The sequence below is a fragment of the Toxorhynchites rutilus genome, chromosome 3 (genome assembly GCF_029784135.1).
Source record: "Toxorhynchites rutilus septentrionalis strain SRP chromosome 3, ASM2978413v1, whole genome shotgun sequence".
Classification (NCBI taxonomy): Eukaryota; Metazoa; Arthropoda; class Insecta; order Diptera; family Culicidae; genus Toxorhynchites; species Toxorhynchites rutilus.
In genome coordinates, this window is record NC_073746.1 from 10,141,491 (window position 1) to 10,164,244 (window position 22,754).

Here is a 22,754-nt window from a genome sequence, read left to right on the forward strand (position 1 = left end):
AATACTGCGATCAAATGCATTTCATTTTGTGGTTTTTCAATCAAGTGCAATTAACAGAAAAGCTTCTGAAGATCATGTATCTACTATCGACTGGGCTTCGTTGTTTCTCGGTAAGGATACCGATGAGACGGTACGTATATTCTATGACTCTCTGAATGCAGTTTTGAATGAGCATGTTCCACGTAGACGATCCACGAGACACTCCTACAAGCACGCTTGGTGGTCATCCGAGCTGCAGCACCTTCGTAACGCTGTCCGCAAATCCCGTAAACGTTATTTTAAAGAACGAACGGATGCAAATCGTCACAATCTTCGCATAATTGAGACTCAGTATCACGAACTTCAAACCGCATCATTTCAAAATTACATCGCCCACCTGGAGACGACTGCGAAGCGAAACCCCTCCTATTTTTGGACGTTTATTCGCAATCGGAAGCACTCAAATCGATTCCCAGCCGAGATGACTTTCAACGGTAATAGTGCTGATTCCCCGGTAGGAATAGCAAATATGTTCGCAGATCATTTCGAAAAGGTACACAGCACCATCTCACCAGCATTCTCGCCTGACAGTCTCAAGAATTGTCCCGTCTTCGATTTGAATTTGCCGCTGTTTGAAATATCACAACACGATGTCTCATCTGCCTTGAGTAAATTGGACGTGTCTAAAGGTTCTGGAACTGATAAACTTCCGCCACTGTTCCTGAAAGAATACGCCACGTCTCTGCAGATACCACTGACAATAATTTTCAATAAGTCTCTACGTCACAGCACTTTTCCGCATCAATGGAAAACAGCTTCAACTTGTCCGATCTTCAAATCAGACTCCAATCACGCCGTTGAAAATTACCGAGGCATTTCCATTTTATGTTGCGTGGCAAAAGTATTCGAAAGACTAGTTCATAACATTTTATATACCGCATGTCAACCGATGATATCTGAATATCAACATGGCTTTGTCAGTAAACGATCGACAACAACTAATCTGATGACGTTCACTAACTTTTTATCAACGGAAATCGAGCTCAGACACCAGGTTGATGCAATTTACTTCGATTTTTCGAAAGCGTTCGACAAGGGTCCCCACGAACTTGCAGTAGCGAAGCTTTGTCACCTAGGTTTTCCGTATTGGATGTGTGAGTGGTTGCGTTCCTACCTATCTGGACGGTGGGCGTATGTAAACATCAATGGCTCTCACTCTCGATATTTTCCCATCACATCAGGAGTACCACAGGGAAGTGTTCTTGGGCCGCTTATCTTCGTTTTGTTCATAAACGACCTGAGCTTTCGACTGAATGCTGGAAAACTGCTCTATGCCGACGATCTGAAAATTTATAGATCAATAACATCCCATCTGGACTGTTGCGCGCTTCAGGCTGACGTAGAGGAGCTACGGCGGTGGTGTGAGGATAACGGAATGGAATTGAATATCAAAAAATGCAAAACAGTGTCGTTCACCCGCCGGCAGTCTCGAATTGAATTTCGTTATTCAGTCGGGCCTGAAACACTAGAGTGTGTTGATTCCATTCGCGACCTTGGAGTCGTCCTAGATAACAAACTAAGGTTCAATGAGCATATCTGCGTCACTACCGCTAAAGCGTTTGCTGCCCTTGGATTTGTTCGTCGGTGCACCAATAACTTCAGAGATGTCTACGCAATCAAATCGCTATACTGCTCATTAGTACGTAGCATTTTGGAGTATGCTGTCTGCGTGTGGTCTCCGTTTCACATCACCCAAATCACACGAATGGAGAGAGTACAGCGTAGTTTCATTAGATATGCTCTCCGACAACTGCCTTGGACAGATCCAGACCATCTCCCCGACTACTTGAGCCGCTGCAGACTGATCGCGTTGGAATCGTTAGCTTCTAGACGTGCCAACATTCAAAAAATATTTGTGTTTGATCTGTTAAATGGAAACTTTGATTGTCCATCCTTATTATATAATGTATCATTCTATGTATCATTTCGACAACTACGTGAGCGAGATCTATTGTTTATCAATCGCCATAGTACTTCCTACGGATTCCATCACCCCTTAGAGAATTGTTTCCGTGAATTCAATAGGGCTTGTGCTGTGTTCGATTTTAACGTGTCCAAAACTATCTTTAAAAATAGGATTAAGAATTTAATATAAGGATTCAGTCTGAGGAATTATAAACAATTCGAGACGGTGATAAATAAATTAATAAATAAAATCATTCTTTCCCATCAGTACAATATTTTCGTATCCAATATTGGATGCATAAAACCTTGTGCCTCCAACGTAACGCTCTAGTTTTCGAAGTCCCCCAAATATTCATTTATTCATTCATTCAGAATGGATTCAGATTCAACTTCAAACAAATGATCACTAAATCAAAGATAGTACTACGTCAACCTTGCGGTTATACCACAGATATAACTTCCTGCTTTTTAATGCGGGTGTCCAAAAACATTTCTTTTCTCGGTTTCCATCCTGCAAAATTTTACACAGATTACAGATAAACCACTTCGACCGTTGCTATAGTATAATAAACAGTGATTCCGGATTCTAACTGAGTCAAACCTTAATGTGTTTTTACGTAAATTGTTTTGCATATTTTGATTTTTATTCCATTTTTCTGCAGATGACTCCCCAAAGCCTCAGCTGGTAGAGGAACCCAAGTCGCAGCTTGGCATCCGCGGCACCAATGTGACTCTCGGATGCACGGTAACCTCTACCGCTTCGGACCCAATGGTGTTCAAGTGGAAGCAAGACAATCAGGAGTTGCCAGATAGTTTTTACACGGTCAATCAGTTGAACAGTGCCAATGGAAGCACCGTCGGTACGACGGAGCTCACGATCCCCTACATTCAGGCCGACGGAGCTGGCAAGTATCAGTGCATTGTGACCAACAACTACGGTGTAGTGTACTCGCAGAAGGTGAAGGTAACGGTGGCGACATATCCGAGCTTTAGGAGAAGCCCAAGCGACATCAGTGTACACTCGGGGAAAACAGCCCGCTTGGATTGCTCGGCGGTGGGGGATCCAAAGCCGCAGATATCCTGGGACAAGGATGGTGGGAGTGATTTTCCGGCGGCGAAAGAACGACGAATTCACGTCAAACCGGATGAGGATGCGTTTTTCATCTTCAATGCCCAGTTGGCGGATATGGGGCTGTACACGTGTACTGCTGAGAACCCGGCTGGTGTCATCAAAGCGAATGCTCTCGTGGTGGTATTTGAATCACCCACACTTCTGAAGCCTTTGGAGTCGAGGAGTTCGGAGGTTGGAAAATCCAGCGTGTTGGAGTGTTTGGCATCCGGATATCCGAAACCATCGATCCATTGGTTCAAGGATGGTGAACCTATTCTGATCACGGAACGGCATTTCTTCACAGCAGAAGGACAGTTGCTGATCATCGTTGAGACGGATTTTAGCGATGGTGGGGAATACGAATGTAGGCTGGAAAACGATTTCGGAAGCGAGAAGGGATCGATGCGATTAACTGTTCTTGAAGGACCAGAAATGATACAGGAAGTGTTCGCTAACAGTCCCACAGAAACGGTGGTCACGGGTCATCTTTTGAATGACAGGGACATCGTGGTTATTATCATTATAACCATCATATGTTGTGCGATTTTGACGTCTCTGATTTGGCTCGTGGTGATGCACCGAGTGAGAAAACAAAATCTGAACCATATGGCGGATCGAAGCGAAGTGGAGGGGGAAGACATGGACATGAACGCAAACATGGAGGTCAATCAACAGAATCTGATCGTACGCAGTGGAGTCGGAAATTATTTGGAATTCCTTATACCGATGGTGCCCAACGAAGCGACCACGAACGTAGATGATGACGACCAGGCTCATCTGACCGATCGCTTCTACTACTCTGTTGTACCCAAGGTTTTGCCAAAGGTTCGTCGCAATGGTGCAGAGTCAGACGACATGGATGACGACCTTTCCTCGAAGGACTCCGGAACGGGAGGAGACTGTGGCTCGGCCACTGATTCCACTAATGTTCACCGAAGTAGTCACGACGATCTCAAGGGCCTGTTTCAATCGTTAAGCCGCAAAGCGGCTGAACTGAACGGTCCCTATCCGTACGACGAGCACGATCCGGATTCGGATCCTCGGATAGAGCCTCCACCTCCGATTCCCCCAGTGAACGCAACGACCGCTATCCTAGTGAACACCGATCCAAACAAGATTGTTTTCAGCGACGATATGCCACCGCCGATCATATCGCGGATGGCAACCTCACAGACGTTTCCCACGTTCGTGCATCCTTCCACGAATCCGTCCTCACCACTGGTGTCGTCCTCGATGGAAGCAACGGTGGGTGGTGCGCACCAACAGCAGCAACCGCTCCAAACGCAACCTAGTCAAGTGCAGGTCAACAAGCTGTATCAGCTGTTGATCGAGAATCCGAGTCTGCTGGAGAATCCGATCAAGTACCGAAGCAAATCGGTGGAAGGTGGTGGTGGTGGTGAAACGCTGCCACAGATGAGAGAATACTTGGAACCGGTTAGTAGCAGCGGGTTTGGTACGAGCAGTAGTTGCACATCTAATCGAGAGCTGCCCAGTGGTGGTGACAGCAGGGGGAACCTTAGTCAGCACGAGTCGACGAACTTGAGGGAGGTGGTAAGCTAAGGGGGAGGGCATAATGGTGATGATCGCGTGTATATGGTGTTGATGGAGATACGCGGGAGAAAACGGTTTTCTGGTTCGGTGGAATAGCTAACGTGTGACTTTGGTATGTGGCGGTTACTTGGGGAAGAAAGTTTGCTCAAGATTTAATTCAGAAGACGAAGCTTCCAACCCAATTTTGATTGATAAAGGTATTAAGGGGATTTTTACGAATAATTCGTAGATCATGAAGAAAGTGGCTTCTACCTAAAATTGACTGAAATTGACTGACAATATTGATCGGTAATCGGTATTGAATTAGAGAGACTTTAAACTTTGAGAGTTCATTCGTCTCTAATATTGATGCTTTGTTTGTTTGCTCTTGCACGAGTATTTCGTTCATATTATCGCTTGCGTTCTACAACAGTTATGTTTTTGTTCGTAGTTATGTTTTTGTTCATTGAAAAGTTGAGTGTTTCGCCACATTTTTCAGGAGTTACAGACGATATTGTTATCTAACGACCCATAAGAAAGATAAAATAACGATAAACAATGATAAATGTCTGGGAGATGTTCTTGTTTCACTGGAACTGAAACTCTGAATCAGTCAATACATTATTGTTTGTTGTCTAAAGACTATTTCATCTCTGAAAATAGCGGGAGTGACGATTCGTATCATAACTTAGATGTGCAAAGCATACCACTGCATTTTGGAGATAAGGTTGTATTCTATTGATATTAATGCCCCCGTTAATGAGGTCGTTTGGCAGGATATTTCGAATGTTGGCTGTAATGATTTCTTTGTAAACTTTGTGCAGTGGCGATATCGTAAACAATGAGGTACATCCGAGGTGCGATTATTGCTAGTGGAAAACTAAATGATTCCTTTGTAGTGTCTCAAACTCAGAACAGTGAGGTTTGTATTTAGAATTTGACCGCACAAAATTACGGAATGCTCAAGGAGAGAATAAATTAAAAAAATAATCGTTAAAAATATATTTTTGTAGGAAAAAAACAAGAAAGTTATTCTTCCGCAATTTTGATAAACTTTCGAACTGTTCGCTGAATACCTCGCATCATTTTCTGCACAGTGACATTGTCAACATTTTCTACCATTTTTCCACATCAGCCAGACTTCTTCAATTTACGTTTGACAATTACCCAATATTTTCGAAGGGACAAAAATCTTGATAATTTGGTGGATTCATACAACATCAACATTATTCTGCTTATACCATTCTACGACATCCCGGCTGTAATAACGGCTGACTAAGTCGTGCCAGAACTTCATGGGACCTTCTGAAGACACTTCTCCTTGTAAAGCTATCCATTCATAGTTGCTCCAGTGATAAAAACCTTCAGTTTCTTCCCTCAACTACAGATGCCTTGCCAAATCATCAACTTGCAGAAATATTTAAACTTACCCGGATATTCCACCTTACGATTAGCAAGATATTATTTTTGACCCGGGATTTGTCCAAAATCCGTTGTACTTGGTCCGAACTTGGTCGCACAGTTTCCTTTTTTTTTTTTTTTTTTTTTCCAAAATATATATTTTTATCAAGGCTCATATGGCGTTAGCCTCACGGGGCCGGGAGTTCAATACTTTGACAATTTTTCTTATTACCTATGTTAGTAATATGTAACCGATTACTCGCGGTTGGCTCGAGGTTAGTATTACAAGTGTTTTCGTAATTCGGATGTTGCTGTCTCCAATGCTCTGTACGTGTGCCCGACTCGGGATACTTCCTATTGGGATGCAGCTGACCCTTGATCAGCAACGCCCCCCTAGTATGTACCTCATATCTAGCGTGGTGCGTCTTTCTCGACTCCAGGAATCCAGGATAGAATGGTCACTAACCGGCGCAATCATCAGTTCATGTAGAGTTGTCATGAGCGGTACAACCTTTGGCTCTTGTTGAATCATCAGTGGACTGCACAACCTTTGGCCCGTGTATCTGTAAAGAGTGTGTGTATGTATTGCCGCGACTAAGTAAAAGTTTATCGATCGGATAGGAGGGATATAAAACGGGGACACAACGAAGGAAACATCATTAAACGTTGACATCGGCGTTCCTGAGGAACAGGTATAGATGAAGCAGAAGATCAGGATCACGGCTACCTAAGATATCCCGGACGGGGATCTCCGATTGTCTGCCTTGTGCTCTCAGTGCTCTAGAGAGCTGAGAGCGAGCAGCATGGAACCGGATACACGACCAGACAACATGCTCGATGTCGTGGTAGCCATCGCCACAATCACAAAGATTGTTTGCTGCGAGCCCAATGCGATAGAGATGCGCGTTTAGGTTGTAGTGATTGGACATAAGCCGAGATATCACGCGAATGAAATCACGACCTACATTCAATCCCTTGAACCATGCACTCGTCGAGACCTTAGGGATAATCGTGTGTAACCAACGACCGAACTCATCTCCACTCCACATGCGCTGCCAACTTACGAGCGTGTACTGACGAGGAATGTGGTAAAATTCATTATAAGCAATTTGCCTTTCAAAAAGTGTGCCTTCTAAAGCGCCCACCTTAGCTAGCGAGTCCGCTTTCTCATTCCCCGGAACAGTTTCCTTGTATGGTGCATCGCAGTGAAATTTTTCGCTAAATCACGTCCGGAGATCCCAGGATTATTTCGGACTGCCCTGATGATCTTTGCTCGTAGTTTACGGTCATATGTTCCACTTATAGGAATTTCGGTCAACGGTATTATAGTGCACTTGTCCCTGTTAAGGGTGCACTATACGCCAATTTTTCGGTACGCATTTGAATCGACTGTTAGTGAGTTGGGAGGATATCTAGCCTAGCTGAATGGCTACAAACGATGTATTCTACATGTGACTGATACAGAAGATGCACTTGTAATAATGATTCCTGATAACCCTAAGAACGATGAACGCAAGCTGATTTGTCCGAAAAAAATAGTTTCCAGTTTCAACAAATGCAAGACATCTATAGCTGACGCAGCGCTCCTTCACATTCCCGATTTGAACAAATCGCTAGGATTAATGGTAAATGCTTCGAACTGTTTCGTCGGAATAGGAACCGATTCCAATGCGAGACTGTTCAGTGCTTCAGTTCACGCAGCAAATTCGTTTCTATATGTTCAATGTTGTCAAAACGGATCCTACGAAGCGGTAGTTTGAGTTTCGGAAATAGGAAAAAGTCACACTCATGTTTCGTCGTCAGTAATGAGATGAACGTTGGATCAGGATTTGATCGTTCAAGCATGTTTTCAGTCTTTTGTTTGCGATTAAATGTGAAAAAAACAGCTCTTTTAGCACTTGTCGCGCTGCGACTTTTCTATTTTGTGTGTGCTTCCGGTTCGTATGCAATTCGAGCACTATGCTGAGGTGATTGATGTATGAACGAATCATTTTTCTTTCATCCGCCCGTGCAGATGTTTCGGTTTAATCATTCTTCGGTTTAATCATTCTTGTTATACCGGAGTCTTGCTCTTGCATTTCTGCTGGTCCGACATAAGATGGTCGAGGGAAATTCTGATTGGCCTCGTATGCATCCCTTCCGCGGGGAATTTTCCTGCTAGAGTTGGATATGTGAGAAGGATTTGCGATATGTGAGAAGGAAAATATTTATAGCATCTTCTTTTTTATCCCATTTTTTTATTTATTTAGGCTCATTAGCATTTTAGATGTAGCAGAGCCGCATTTAATCGTGTACATGTTACATGTTTATTATATCTATAAATTGTAAGTTACACAATAGCCATTTAGCCGTAAGAGTATTCATTCTGTTCTTCGATTATTCAGTAGACCGGACAGCGAAGACAGCAAATATGATCATCGTTGTGTTATTTATAGTACAACAGCCAGATGTTTCTTGCAGAGCAGAGCAGCGCTTGTATGGACGAAGAGAGGCCAGTACTCCGACCGTGAATCGATCTCCATCACTGTTGATTGTTGCGTGGACGTAGTTATTCCATTACAACACAAAGATGGTCAATTGAGGGCCTTGAGTTTTGAACTCTACGATCGATCGCTCGGTAAGCGAACGCGCAACCAATGTGGGGCTGTTCTCAGATGATTGAATCTGTTCTCAGTGCAAAACTGTTCAAAAAGTGCGCAACTAAACTGTGTTCCATTGTCTGATACGAGAGTTTCTGGAATGCCTTTATGGAGCTTTATTTTTGTAATTTCTCGGAACGATGCGCGTAGCAAACGGATCGTTTCATTTGTGATCATTCAAGTGGGAAACATTTAGTGCCACCTACTAAATGCGTCCACCATAATCCGATAGGATGTGTCTTCGAGTGGACCAGCGAAGTCACTATGAACTCTATGGTATGGTAGTCCAGTTTTCGATTATACTTGTGACATTTCTTTATATGGCGATTATGCTGCTACTTCATGTCTCGATATGTCTTAATCTATGATTGGCTTCCGGAAGGTTCAGAGGATAACTAATCTATCGATGAACATTATGCTGCCAAGAGCTACTGACATAAGTCTCGCATTGTCAAACCTTTAAGATGGGATCGACTCTTATGGAATATAGTACAGTAAAACCTGTTTTTATGCGGTTCTTTTTTGTGTGATTTTCTGTTCTTGTGCGATTTTTTTTGTGCGGTGTATGAAGAAGCAATGGACGATGTTATCGTCCATTTTTCGATGGTTTATATGCATTTCAGTGCGAGAAAAGCATATTTGCGTCTCAATTATCCACTTCTGAAATCATTCCCCTCCTCTCATCAAATGCTCTAAGTTTTTCAAAGTTTTTGCATGACATGATTTCTAACAGCAACACGTTTCGACATGCAACTAAAAGCACAAAACAGCCACGCGCAACCGAAAAGGCAAATTGTCCCATCGCAAAGCAGGGAAACAAAAGGAAATTGAACGGTGAATGGCGTGGATTTGAGTTATTTTCTTGGGGGAAACTTTTTTTTATGCGGTCCCTATCTACCGCACAAAACAAGTTTTTTTTTCAAAAATGTGTACCGAACACGATTTTTTAAAGCTACTGGTGAAGTTTTGCACTATTTTTTATGCGACTTTTTTGTGCGGTCTCTATCTCCCGCACAAAAAAAAAAAAAAGATTTGCCTGTAACTGCGCACGTCCTTCATCCGATTGACAGTACCTCTTTTCAGTCTTTGTAAGTGATTATAGATTTCGTGATGAACTTGGCCACCTCAATATTACATTAAATAGTACTTCAATATTTCTTGCGTTTTTTTTGGGTCCAATATTACGCCTTGAGTGTAGTTTGAGTGGCAAGTTCGAAAATACCTGTATACCAGTGCAAGTCGGAACAAATTCTCTGAAGAAAAATCCTCGTCATATGTGTGACACCGCTGCTAAGTTGTTAATCCGCAGATAAATTACGGCAATGACATCAATCGACTGTGGTATCAATGAACTACAGGCAAACCTGTTTTTGTACGATTCCTTATTAGTGCGAGCCTTTTGTGTAAATTTTTAATATGTGTAATTGGTTTGTGTGATTCATGTTCCGATACGAGAATAAAATCGCACAAATTAGAAATCGTACAAAACGAAACGAACCAAAACAGGTTTGCCTGTACTGAAAAGGTCCAGATTAGGGCTGGGCGATCTTGAATCGATGTTTAGAGAATCGCTCTTTTCCATTCCGATTTTTTTTGGGATCGATTCTTTGTACACAAAAAATTGTGAAGATCGATCTTTTTTCTTCGATTTTTACGATCTTAGAATTTTTTTTCAGTCTACATCTATTTTAATCTCACTACCTGACAAATATCAGTGGCTCATACGATCACTGAACTGGAAGGAGAAACATATTATCCCTCAGGGAAGATAATCTCAATGTTAAAAAATTTAAGAAAAGTATGGGGGAGTTTTTTTTTTTTTAAATATTGCTCAATATGTATGATATCAGAAAACTGATTCAATGTGTCCCACCACAGAACCAGTCAAACAATTGAAACAAGTGATGTTCCTGGTGCAAAAAGAACGAGAATTCAAAGATATTCGATCGGTGGATACATTTGTCATAGTTACTTTGCTAGATCCTCTTTTTTAGACGGTCTATTTAGCTCACGTTAAGGCATTGAAATATGTTTTCGATAAAGTGGTGATTGAAGACCTTAAACCATCAACTGCTCCACAGGCAACTTCAACATCATTAGTGTGTGAGCATGGATCTAGTAATTTGTGGAAGAACCATAATGAAATGGTACGTATTCCTTTTGATTATTCAAGGATTAGTTCAATTATTGAATTCAAAATTTCTGTACTTATAAATACGCGAATCGTTGGATAATTAAGAATCTAATCCCTTTGGAGTTATTAACGGAGAACTTCGGTATATCCTACTTCAGAATATTGCAACACTAAACTCAAATCCTTTGACTATTTGGGATACGATCAAAAACTGGAGAATATCTCAACCGAATGGTGACATCAGATCCAGCCGAAAGATTGTTTTCGAGAACTGGCACTGCAACCATGTATCGGTTTCCACTAAATACTAGACTTATGGCACGCTTGGCTTTCATGGGATCGTTGTCAGCTGAGTTCTGCGTGACGGTTCAACACAAATGTTATGGAAATTGCTTTTTTTCTGAATTTTAATGTTTTTAGGGTCTTGAGGAATAAATTACTTTTGATGTTTGAATGGAGATAATATTTATCCAATTTTATATTTAAAGGAAAAACGACACTCATACGAATAACTACATAAATTTTGACATTTTAATGATCGATTCAGCAGAGATTGATTCCTTGGCGCCGATTAAATCAGTGAATCGATCCCTAGGCCGTTTAAAAAATCGATCCGAGAAGATCGATCTGTTCCTAAAGATCGCCCAATCCTAGTCCAGATATTGCTTTGACCCATGAAATCTATTATATTGATGAAGTTCTTTATGAGTGTTTATTGTTAATAATTTCCGAGGACTTCCACCGTCAAATCAATTTGATTGTAGATCTCACAATTCGAAAATTTTGAAAAAAAAAACATTTTCAAGATGACTTATTGCTATCCTTGTTCTAGGCAATGATCAAGCGCAGTCGAGGAGTCACTACAAATTCGAACACGGCCGCTCGTTTTACGCCCTACTACAATCGGGGCAGCTCACTCTGGCTAGTCAAAAGCTTTACTTATCTTCCACTGTTCTAAACGTTGAAGCTCATCATCAACCGTAGTCAATGCGGCATATTTCACTGGGCGCTTAGGACGAAATATTGGTTTACTCCATTTATTGAGAGTTAATTTTGTGGAACCGTGTTTTAAGGGTTGAAATATCCATGAAAATTGTACATCGGTGATGACTACAGGTTAACTATGTATCGGTAAGGGTGCCTAGAAAGTTTAGTGGATTCATGGGCACGTATATTTGATCAGTTGATGCTGACTCCACAATCGAATAGATTCATTCGTTTTCAAGATCTTTATCCCATCTGTTTATTTTATTAGGCTTATTTAGCAATTCAGCTGTAACAGTGTCGAATTTATTCGTGTACATGTTTATCTAACGATAATTTTGTTGTATATTACACAGTAGCCATTTCAAGTGTAAGAATATTCCTATCTTATCGATACACATGTCCTTATTTTTCGGCGTAAGAATATTCCTATTGTTCAATGGCTCACCAGTTGGACCATACACAGCGGGACTTTTGATATGAGGCTTCCATTGTTGTGTAAACAGCATCAATTTGTACAGACCGTAATGTGAGCGGTAGGGCACTGGAATTACCGTCACATGGTGATTGTTGCGTGGATGTAGTAGCTAGAGTAACACACAAAGATGGTCAATTGAGGGCCCTGAGTTATGAGCTTATGATCGTTCGCTTAGTAGCGGACACGCAACCGAATAGGCTACGAACACCCCCCTTCGTTTCCAAGTTGTACTTGAGATTTTGCAATGCTTATTTTCCATGTGGTTTGCCAATATCCCGTTAAACTACATACTGTTGCAGTATCTTGTTTCAGACTGTTGTATATTGATGAATGACAACTGATATTGCACTGTATGGATCTTTGCGAAGAGGGCAGAATTAAACCCTTTAAACTTGAATGGATTTAATGAACGACTTCCTCATAGGGTAATCCAATGGTTTGGAGAAGGGCTCTGGAAGGTCGAAAAACATCGAATTCTCGTGAGTTTTTCTTCGGATGTTGAAATTAAAGCTGAGTGTTGTGTGACTGGTTGGTGATTTTGGTGATTTCTTTATGTATATTCGAAGATGTATTTTTTATTTTTTGGATGCCAATATAGTGATTGTTATGCAGTTGGCAGCTGGGCGCGTGGATGCTCACTCTAAAACTGGTGGTATGTTTTTCTTAGAATCTAGCGGATTGATTTGGCTCAAATTGGCATGTAAAAATTTAAAAATGAATCATCTAAATTGTTGCGTAGCGGTTTTTGAAAAAAAAATTGGACATGGCATTTGAATGAAAAATTGTCTGTTTTTTTTCAACTAAAGTCACCTTTCAATAAAGAATTGAAAAGTTGGAATATCAAAATACGGCTACGTAACAATTTAGTTAGTTAATTTTTACATTTTTACATGCCAATTTGAGTCAGATCGGTTCAGTAGATTGTGAGAAAAACATACCATCAGTTTCAAAGAGAGTATTTACGCGCCCAGCTGCCCACTGCAAAACGCCAAAATATCCCAAAACTCAACTTTAATTCGAACATAAAAAAAAACTCGCGAAAATCCGATATAGTGTTCCCCCTTAGTTGCACCAGTTGTGACAATCTGTAGTCTATGCTGATCCTGAAAAAAAAGTAGGTCATAGTGTAAAGTGGATTGACTGGTATGCGGATAGTTGAAGTGTATGCAATTTCATAAACCAGCCCAATACCAGTCACAGTTTTCTTGGTGTAGAGCAAGACCTTTCTGCCTAGTAGAGTTGAAAAGTTGCATTTTGATCGTTGAAAAAATCACAGACAAACTTGAGTATCAAATCTATTGTAGCGGGACTGGAGACTGGAGACAATCGGCCTAAACGTTCCCAAATTATGTATTACCGTTGCTGTTCGAGCAACATTCGATCGCATTCGAAGTCACAACCGTTAGCTCATTACACTAAACCCAGAAAACCTTCTTCTTCCAAATCGACATCCATCAACAACGAAACAACAAGCGCTTCACGCGTTCTGCGAGATGTATCCAGAAAACGCTCATCCAGTCAGTCAAAGACAAACCTTCATCCCTCCTCACTTGTGTGCAGTTTCCCGACTGGGAAAGCTGACCAGGGTTGAGTCACTTGAGATAACCAAATAAAAAAATAATAATAGAAATATGGAACCAGACATAGTATCTCTATATAGTTGTAATATTTATAATCAGTCGCGGCAGCACTTTATTTTTCGTCGTGTGTTTTGAGACAAGATGTAGACAATTTTGGACAACAGAAAAAAGTTCCTTCTTAGTAGTAAATAGAGTGTGTGTGCGTAGGATTGGCCGGGAAATGCTCGTTCCAAATCCCCACATAGGTCACCGTAAAAGAATAGCTCTGAAAACGCCGGGAAGCCGGGAAGTTCGCTACTGCAAGACTGCAAAGATTGCAATTCGAGTGTGCGTCGTTTTGTTGTGGCTAGTTTAGTATTCCAGATACCCGTGTGTGGCATGTTAGAGATTGTAATTGTTCGTATTGTGGTTGGAGTTTGACAGAAAAATAAATAAATATAAATGAAAGGTATATGAAATTCAGTCGACAGTAACCCGTGTGCGGTTCGATACACAGAATAGTATTGTTTTAGCAAATAGGATCTACGTATAGCTACTCTAGAGTGGGATTAAATGTGCGATCTCTCAAGCCACACAGAAAAATGACATAGTTTACTCCGTAAACATTTTCCAGCTAATCGATAAGGAAGCGATAGCGATATTATTTTGTGGGGAAAATTGACCAGAAAAATTAATCGATAATCGATTGTCAAGTGAAATAAGTCGTGTCTTAAATCTTTTTCGGATTGGAAAAAAGGACATTTTATAGTCATTCATTCTGATACCATAAGAGAAAATTTAAATATACATAAACACTAAAGCGGATAGCCTTACGGAAAAGGACTGACATTGTTTCGCTCGTTCCTCTCCATTTTTCATATACACTTTGCATATAAACAGAGGACGAAATTTGATCCGTTCGAAAAGATTAGCTTCTTCACCTATTATAGAAATTTTTGCTCTTCTCTAAAATTAGGTAAGCGAATTGGTACTGTGATTTTGTTTTCTTGTTTTAATTGTAGTTTTAAGCTTGTTTTTATTTCTCCGCTTCTTTCGCTAGACTCCTGAAGAGCTATTGTTATTTTTATTTGCCAAAACAGATGGGAGGAAAGCACCCAAATTATAAATTCACTAGCATTAAGTTTACTCAAGCGTGACAACGAGAGACGCGATGAAGATAGCTGAGATGTGCTGCCTTGAAAACACTTATTATACATCTTCCACTTGAATGCACAGAGACAACTTGAACCCTTCATTACTGTTGAACGTTGAAAATTCCTATTTATTGTTTCGGTTATTCGGTCCTGCTTTGTTCCCCCTTAACGCGGCAGCACATTCAACAGCTCAAAGTGGAAGTTTTGTATTTTCACGCGTGAAACCATAACAAAAGGAAATGTTCTACAGCAGCAACACAACACTTGCAATAATACGACCAGAGAGAAGATTGATGTGTACTCGCATTTTCCGAGAGGCTTGGCTCAAACCAAAGAGATTTCACTACTTGCGTTTTTTTTCAATCGACAAATGCAGAGACAGCAAGTCATATTTTAGCATAGACAAACAAGAGGCTTTTGCTTTAGCACGTTTCCAGGCATGGATGTTTTGTTATATCGTTCTCACGCAACTAGTTTAAGTTTTATGCAAATGGTTCCTTTCTTCACGCGGATAAACAAAAGAACTATAGTCCACTGTTTATGGAAAATCCAGCGAAAAAAAAAGTGCCGTAATCTGTTGTAATATATGTTAAGAATTGGCTGACTGAAAATCAAATCTAAGAGTTGAACAAACAAACAAAAAAGTTGCCTTCATTCACGTAGTTAAAAACGCAATGCCTTGTGGAGCATCAGCATCACACATTTATTGAACAGATCAGTATTCACCGTTTTGACATAAAGTTAAAAAACAAACAAACAAACAAAAATAGCAGAGATTGAATTCTCATCTCGACGACAAATGTACAAGTGCAGTTTTATGTTCCCAAAGTTTTCCTTGTTCAGTAAAGTTTTATCTCATAAGTAATTTATTTCACAAAACCAACTAATAGCGGAAATAGTTTAACTACTAACCAGTTTTAGTTTGCACATACACTACTGATTACTGCTGCATAAAAAAAAACCAAAATTGACAATTAATGATAAATACACAGTACAGATACACATTAATTTATTAAACAGTTTACATTATTGCAAACACACAGTAAATAATACACTTGCTCTACTTAGCACGTAAGCTCTAATCTAGATAAGCGGAGTGACGGACGAACTTGTGAAAGTTTTACTATATTTGTACAAATGAATTATGAACAAACAAAAATATGAACTACTTTATACCGTTTTGGTCCTAAGAATATTAATAGTTGAATGAAGAATTATAACAATAAATACAAGATAACCAAGATAAGGAATTGTATACATCTTGATCCGAACGTTCCTTTATTTGGTGGAAGGCCGAAAATTAGCTGTAACGGAAGGGTATGCCTTGACAAAAGACCTCATTGTCATTCGGTGCTGCTCAGCAAACCGTGTCCGCTTTCACAATCATCAAACGTTCTTGAATTTTGTAGTCAGTCAGTTAGTTGTTGAATTATACAGACTTTAAACTTTTTCAGTTTATTCGTCACTAGCCTTGAGAAATACCCTTGATAAACGATGTTTACCCCACAAAAACCACAAAAACTGAACGAGAATTGGTTCGTTCTGCCGATGCAACGTGACATAGAGAAAGGAACCATGAAAGCTAACTCTCGAACTGAATGAAATGGAAGAATGCTGCAATGCAACAATGTAAAATATTTGCGAGAAAAATCGACCGTTTTTATTCGTTACATTGTTCACTTGTTTCACTATTTCCACTATATATGTCTCGGACAAAAACATAGGTGGAAGTGTTTTCCCTTAATTTATGTAATTGAAATCGAAATCCACCCATTGATTGAAGAGATATTAACGTTCAAAATCTTTCACTTTTTCCACCCGAAACATTGAAATGTACCCTCTATATTGAAAAGTTAGGCGTAGTCCCCCGTCAAAAATTTGGAAAAAATGTTTGAAATCGGAAATAAAACCATTTTGTACGCCACATTCTAAGAGCACAGATTCGTCGGTGAAGGCAATACATTTCTCCAGCAAATTGTCACAATTGGTAAGATTAAGTTACAGATTTCGATCTAAATTTGAAATACCAACAAGCGACAATTGATACACTTGATGAAAAGAACGAGCAATTATCGAAAGAACATCACAAATTATACACTCGTACATCAACAGTTATTTGAACCGGAAGAAGCCCCTGAATCCCTTAATAATGCTCTAAAAGCGACAGTCCCGACATTCCCTGATATGATCAGAACAGCAATTCAGAAGTGTACAGAACAATGCTACTTTCCGAATCGATGGAAGGTAAAACAAAACTAGTAGTGGTTCTCAGTTGACGGCTACACTGATAACCAAATCGACCACAATTTGCCCCAGTAAAACGTTAGACGTAGTCTGCTTGACGTGCGGAATAAACGCAGTGTTGACATCGCTTCCGAGCACCATCTTCTCATCGGAGAATTCCGCCTTAGCGTAGCGCGGGTTCGACAGAGGGAGAAAAAGCTCGGTCGTCGATTCAGCACATGTCGACTGGGAGATCCTTATGTGAAAAGTATATTTGTTGATGAACTCGGACTTGAGCCGAGGATGTTCCTGCTGGTGGTAGCATCGAGGACCAGTGAACCGCCTTCAAGTTCGCATTCATTGCTACCAGTGAGAATAACCTAGTTGAACTACGCACCCGGAGGAAAGAATGGATGTCGGAGGACACCTGAAATAAGATAGATGATCGAAAAGACGTCAAAGTCGCGATAGAGCGACAAAAAAAAAAAAACAGGAAGGGAAAATATATAGTCGTCGGTATCTTACCCTCGACCTGGAAGTAAAGCGCTCGTGTCGATGGGATAAACGAGGGTTGACGAAGGGAAGAGAGCCGCTGCAACCGGCGTTGTATCACGACGCCTGAACGAAGCAAGGATGAATATCAAGACGCCTGTGAAATACTTCGAACAGCTGCTCGACCCGAAAGACGGTATATCGATCGTATATTAGCCGAGATGCTCAAAGCTGACCCCGCACTATCCGCAGAAATATTGCATCATTTATCCGTAAATATCTGGGAAATCGCAACTGGTGAGGCATCATGCTGCTGTGCGTAAAGGGTGTGTCACATCAAATTGCATCACGGAAAAAACGCTGTAGAAATTTAATTTTTAGGAATTATATCTTCAGCTGTCGCTTATAATCAGATAAGAGTGTATAGATCACGTTGGCCATGCTTCACTGTCAATTTTTCGTAAATTTGGAAAAATGTCGTCGAACGAAAAAGAGCGTCGTGAAATAATCCTGTGCACTCATTTCGAGAATCCGGAGTTGTAACATCGGGACATCGGTAAGATGCTGGGAATCGTCCAATCCACGGTCAGCAGAGTACTAAAACGATACTTCGAGAACCTAACCATCGACCGGAAGGTGAAGAACGGCAAAAATGGATGCTCCGTCAGTGAAAAAGATCACAAGCGCGTAGTTAAGCAGTTTAGACGTGATCCGAGAAGTTCGGTCCGGGATGTCGCCAATAAGCTGAATTTGTCAAGTTCATTCGTCCAGCGGACCAAGCAGCGGAAGGGCCTGCGTACATACAAGGTTCAGAAGGCTCCTAACCGCGACGAAAGGCAAAACATGGTGGGGAAGACGCGAGCTCGGAAGCTGTACACCGAAATGCTGACGAAGCTGCATTGCCTGGTAATGGACGACGAAACCTACGTCAAAGCGGACTTTCGTCAGCTGCCGGGACTGTTGTTCTTCTCCGCAGAGGACAAATTCAGCGTTCCGGAGGAGATTCGCAAGCAGAAACTATCCAAGTTTGCCAAAAAGTACATGGTGTGGCAAGCGATCTGCTCTTGCGGAAAGCGGAGCGCCCCCTTCGTGATGACCGGCACGGTAAACGGGCAGGTTTACCTTAAGGAGTGCCTACAGAAGCGCTTACTACCACTATTGAAGCAGCACGAGGGCCCGACCATCTTCTGGCCGGATCTCGCTTCGTGCCACTATTCAAAGGACGTGTTGGAGTGGTACGAAGCCAACGGGGTCACCTTCGTGCCAACGAAAATGAACCCGCCCAACGCGCCGGAGCTTCGCCCAATAGAGAAATATTGGGCGATTATGAAGCAGGCCCTCCGGAAGAACCCAAAAGTTGTCAAATCGGAGGCGGACTTCAAGAGAAAATGGATTTCTGTTAAAAAAAAACTACAACCTGACGTTGTACAGAACCTTATGGACGGGGTAAAGAGGAAGGTGCGAGCATACGGGCTTGGGCTCGAAGTATGAATAAAAAGAAAATGCCAAAAGTTGTTTAATAGTTTTTATTTTACTGTCTAAAATTTTCAAAAGGATCGGTCTACTGAGCGAATTTCTACAGCGTTTTTTCCGTGATGCAATTTGATGTGACACACCCTTTAGTTTTTAAAGTCCTGTGCAAGGTAATCCTGATCCGGGTCAAGCAGAAGATATATGTTGGTAGTTCCCCCTGAGACGCAAGACGTTCTGATATGTAGAGTAAGCTTGACGACTTGGCTGCCTTCTCTTCCGCGGCTTGCCAGAGAATCAATGTTAGTAAGACGAAAGCTTGGTGCACCCGTGGCCGAGTGGTTAGCGTCCCACACTATCATGCCGGGTGTTCGGGTTCGATTCCCGTTCTGGTTGGGGGATTTTTCGTCAAAGAAAATTCTTCCGGCTTGCACTGTGGTCACGCGTATTCTAGAGCTTGCCACTCCAGAGTACATTCAAGGCGTGTTATTCGGCATAGAAATCTCAACCAAGTATTAATGAACGACGCTAGTTAATGAATACGTTGAGACGGCAAAAGTTCCACAGGGAACGTTAACGCCATTCAAGAAGAAGAAGAAGACGAAAGCTTTGGATGTCAACACGGTCACGCCTTCCAGATGTACAGTAGCAGTAGCTGGGTGGAGACGAAGACTCTATGCTTCTAGCGTAGAGTGTAGCAACAATAAGTAAGTTATCTAAACCAGAGAAGACTTCTTCGCCATCAGCATGGACTAATAACCATTCCATGCCAAATTGCTAAAAAATGGATTTTGTTTTCGTATTAATTGTACTTAATTTTTTATAGATTACATGGTCTTGGGGCCAAGGGCGCTATATTTTTCAACATTTTTTTATCTTGAAAGCTGAGATTTTTTTGCATAACATATCCAAAATCAAAGAGGTTTTTTCTTTTCGTTTTCTAGTTATTGTTTTTCAAAATTAACCAATGGTTTTGTAAAATCAATTCTTTCCTCTTTTTCCAAAAATCACCTTTTTCAAAAAATCATTAGAACTACTGATACTACTGGACCGATTCAGATCATTGACATATCAAATTGAAACCAATGAGGTAATCTTCTTTTCGCCTCTCAGATTCTTGGATATGTAATGTAGATATTTGCCTTCAAGAAACAATATCGAAAATATAGCGTCCTTTGTCTCTGAACCATGTAAACTATAAAACACAAATACAATCAATGATAGTAATCATCAACAAAATTGTTTTTTTCCCAAGCGCAACATTTTTTTTAAAGTAGATTAGTTCAATTAGCTTCAATTTGATATGTCGATCATCTGTATCGGTCCAGTAATTCAAAAGTTATGATTATTTTAAGAATGTTATTTTTGGAAAAAAAAAAAGATTTTTCGGACCATTGAGTAACTGTTGAAAATAAGAACACAAAAACGAAAAAACACCACCCTGATTTTTGGATATGTTATGTACAAAAACTCGTGTGCTCCCGTGGCCGAGTGGTTAGCGTCATAACTAACATGCCGGGTGTTCGGGTTCGATTCCCGTTCTGGTCGGGGGAATTTTTCGTCAAAGAAATTTCCTCCGACTTGCACTGTGATCACGCGTATTCTAGAGCTTGCCACTCAGAATGTATTCAAGGCGTGTTATTTGGCATAGAAATCTCAACTAAGTACTAATAAAAAATGACGCAAGTAATACTATGTCGAGACGGCGAAGTTCGTCTAGGAACGTTAGTGCCATTGAAGAAGAATAAGAATGTACAAAAACTCAGCTTTCAAGAAAGAATATAGCGCTCTTGGTCACTAAACCATGTAAACTATAAAAAAAAACCACAGTCAATAGTTACGAACACAAAATTCAACGTTTTGTAAGTGTAATACTTTTCCAGAGAATACTCATTGCTTCAATTTGATATGTTGATCATATGAATTGGTTTAGTAGTTTAAAAGTAATGAAGGCATTTTTGGAAAAAAGGGGAAACATTAATTTTTCGGACCACCCTAAAATGCAAATGGGCACTCTAATAAAAAAAATTTTAAAAAACATATGGTTTTAATATTTTGCGATAAGAATCATAACTATGAATTCTATCGAAAATCTGAGAACCACTATATCGGTTTGGCATGGAATGACTGCTCTGAGTGCATTCTCAATACTAACAAGATCTAAATATAGCGTTGGGGAAATAGAAGTGTCGTATTTCTGATCGAAATTTGACGCTTTATTTAACATACTCAAAATTATCCAATTTAAGTCAAATATGCGCCGTTTTGTACGCAAACTTGTTGCCATTTTGAAGGCAACTTCATTATTCCCCCCTTATAAAACCCCCCCTCCTTATTTGCAAAAAACTTAGACAGCCTGTTTTCCCAAGCCTCTTTTGAGGCCAACTTAGTATCACCAAGAGCGTTTTACATGGATCGGAAGAGATGGTAATCACTTGGAGCCAGGTCCGGACTATACGGTGGGTGCAATAGGACATTCCACCCGAGCTCCCGTAGATTCTGGTCATCAAAGATGTGTGAGGCCGAGCGTTGTTCTGATGGAACAACACCATTTCTATTGATCCTTTCTGGCCGCTTCTGGTCAATCGCCTGCTTCAAACGGTCAAGCTGCTCACAGTAGAGAACCGAGTTGAGGGTCTGGCCATAGTTGAGCAACTCATAGTGGATGATTCCCTTCCAATCCCACCAAACACACAGCAAAACCTTCCTGGCCGTCAATCCGGGCTTGGCGATGGTTTGGGCCGGCTCACCGCGCTTCGACCACAACTTTTTTCGCTTTAGGTTGTCGTACGTGATACACTTTTCATCACCAGTCACCATCTTCTTCAAAAATGGGTCGAGTTCCTTCCGTTTGGCAGTGCATCGCAGGCGTTGATTCGGTCTAAAAGATTTTTTTTGCGTCAACTCGTGTGGCACCCATACATCCAGCTTTTTTTGGAATCCAATCTTCTGCAAATGGTTCCAAATGGTTTTATGGTCTATACCCAGTTCCTGGCCAATCGAGCGAGTGCTCACATGCCGGTATACATGGATGATTTCAACGATTTTATCGGTTTCCACGACGATTGGCCTTCCAGTACGGGGTGTATCTTCGACAGCCACTACACCAGAACGAAATCGATCAAACCGACGCTGTGCTGTGCGAATCGTTACAGTATCGGGTCCATAAACTACACGATTTTTTTCGGTCGCCTTCGTTGCAGTTTTACCTCGTCGGTAGTAAAAACGTAAAATATGGCGAATTTATTGCTTGGTGGACTCCATCTTTGATGCGTTATAACTTGAGACTGAAAAGGACAATCACAACACTGTCAAAACGACACTTGTAGCACAGATTGTCGTCTTTAAATAGCCGTATAGTATGACCCGATGCGATAAGTACAACACAAGATATGTTTAAGTGTTGCCATATATTGATAATATACGACATTTCTCGCGTAACTTTTGAAAAGGTCCTACGTATCATTCACATCAACTCGAGAAAAACGGAGTTGAAGATCGGAATATTGTTCCGCGAATTGTTTCAAAAGAAATCAATCTTTATCACTACTTTTACCACTAGCAGTCAATAATAACTCTGAAAAACCAATCGTAACTGTTGTCATGTGATTTTAGTTTGAAATTGAAGCCTTCGA

The 22,754-nt window shown here is 40.9% G+C and overlaps 1 protein-coding gene and 1 pseudogene across 1 annotated transcript in view; both read left to right on the forward strand.

Annotated features, from left to right (window-relative positions):
- Positions 1-16,180, forward strand: part of LOC129776012 (leucine-rich repeats and immunoglobulin-like domains protein 3) — a 53,574-nt gene extending 37,394 nt beyond the window's left edge. Inside the window, exon 6 of the mRNA XM_055781378.1 lies at positions 2,607-16,180. Coding sequence (XP_055637353.1) covers positions 2,607-4,615 — 2,009 coding nt within the window. The 3' untranslated portion in view covers positions 4,616-16,180. The remainder of the gene's footprint in view (positions 1-2,606) is intronic.
- On the forward strand, positions 5,398-5,556 carry LOC129780747 (U4 spliceosomal RNA; annotated as a pseudogene).
- Positions 16,181-22,754: the final 6,574 nt, after the last annotated feature.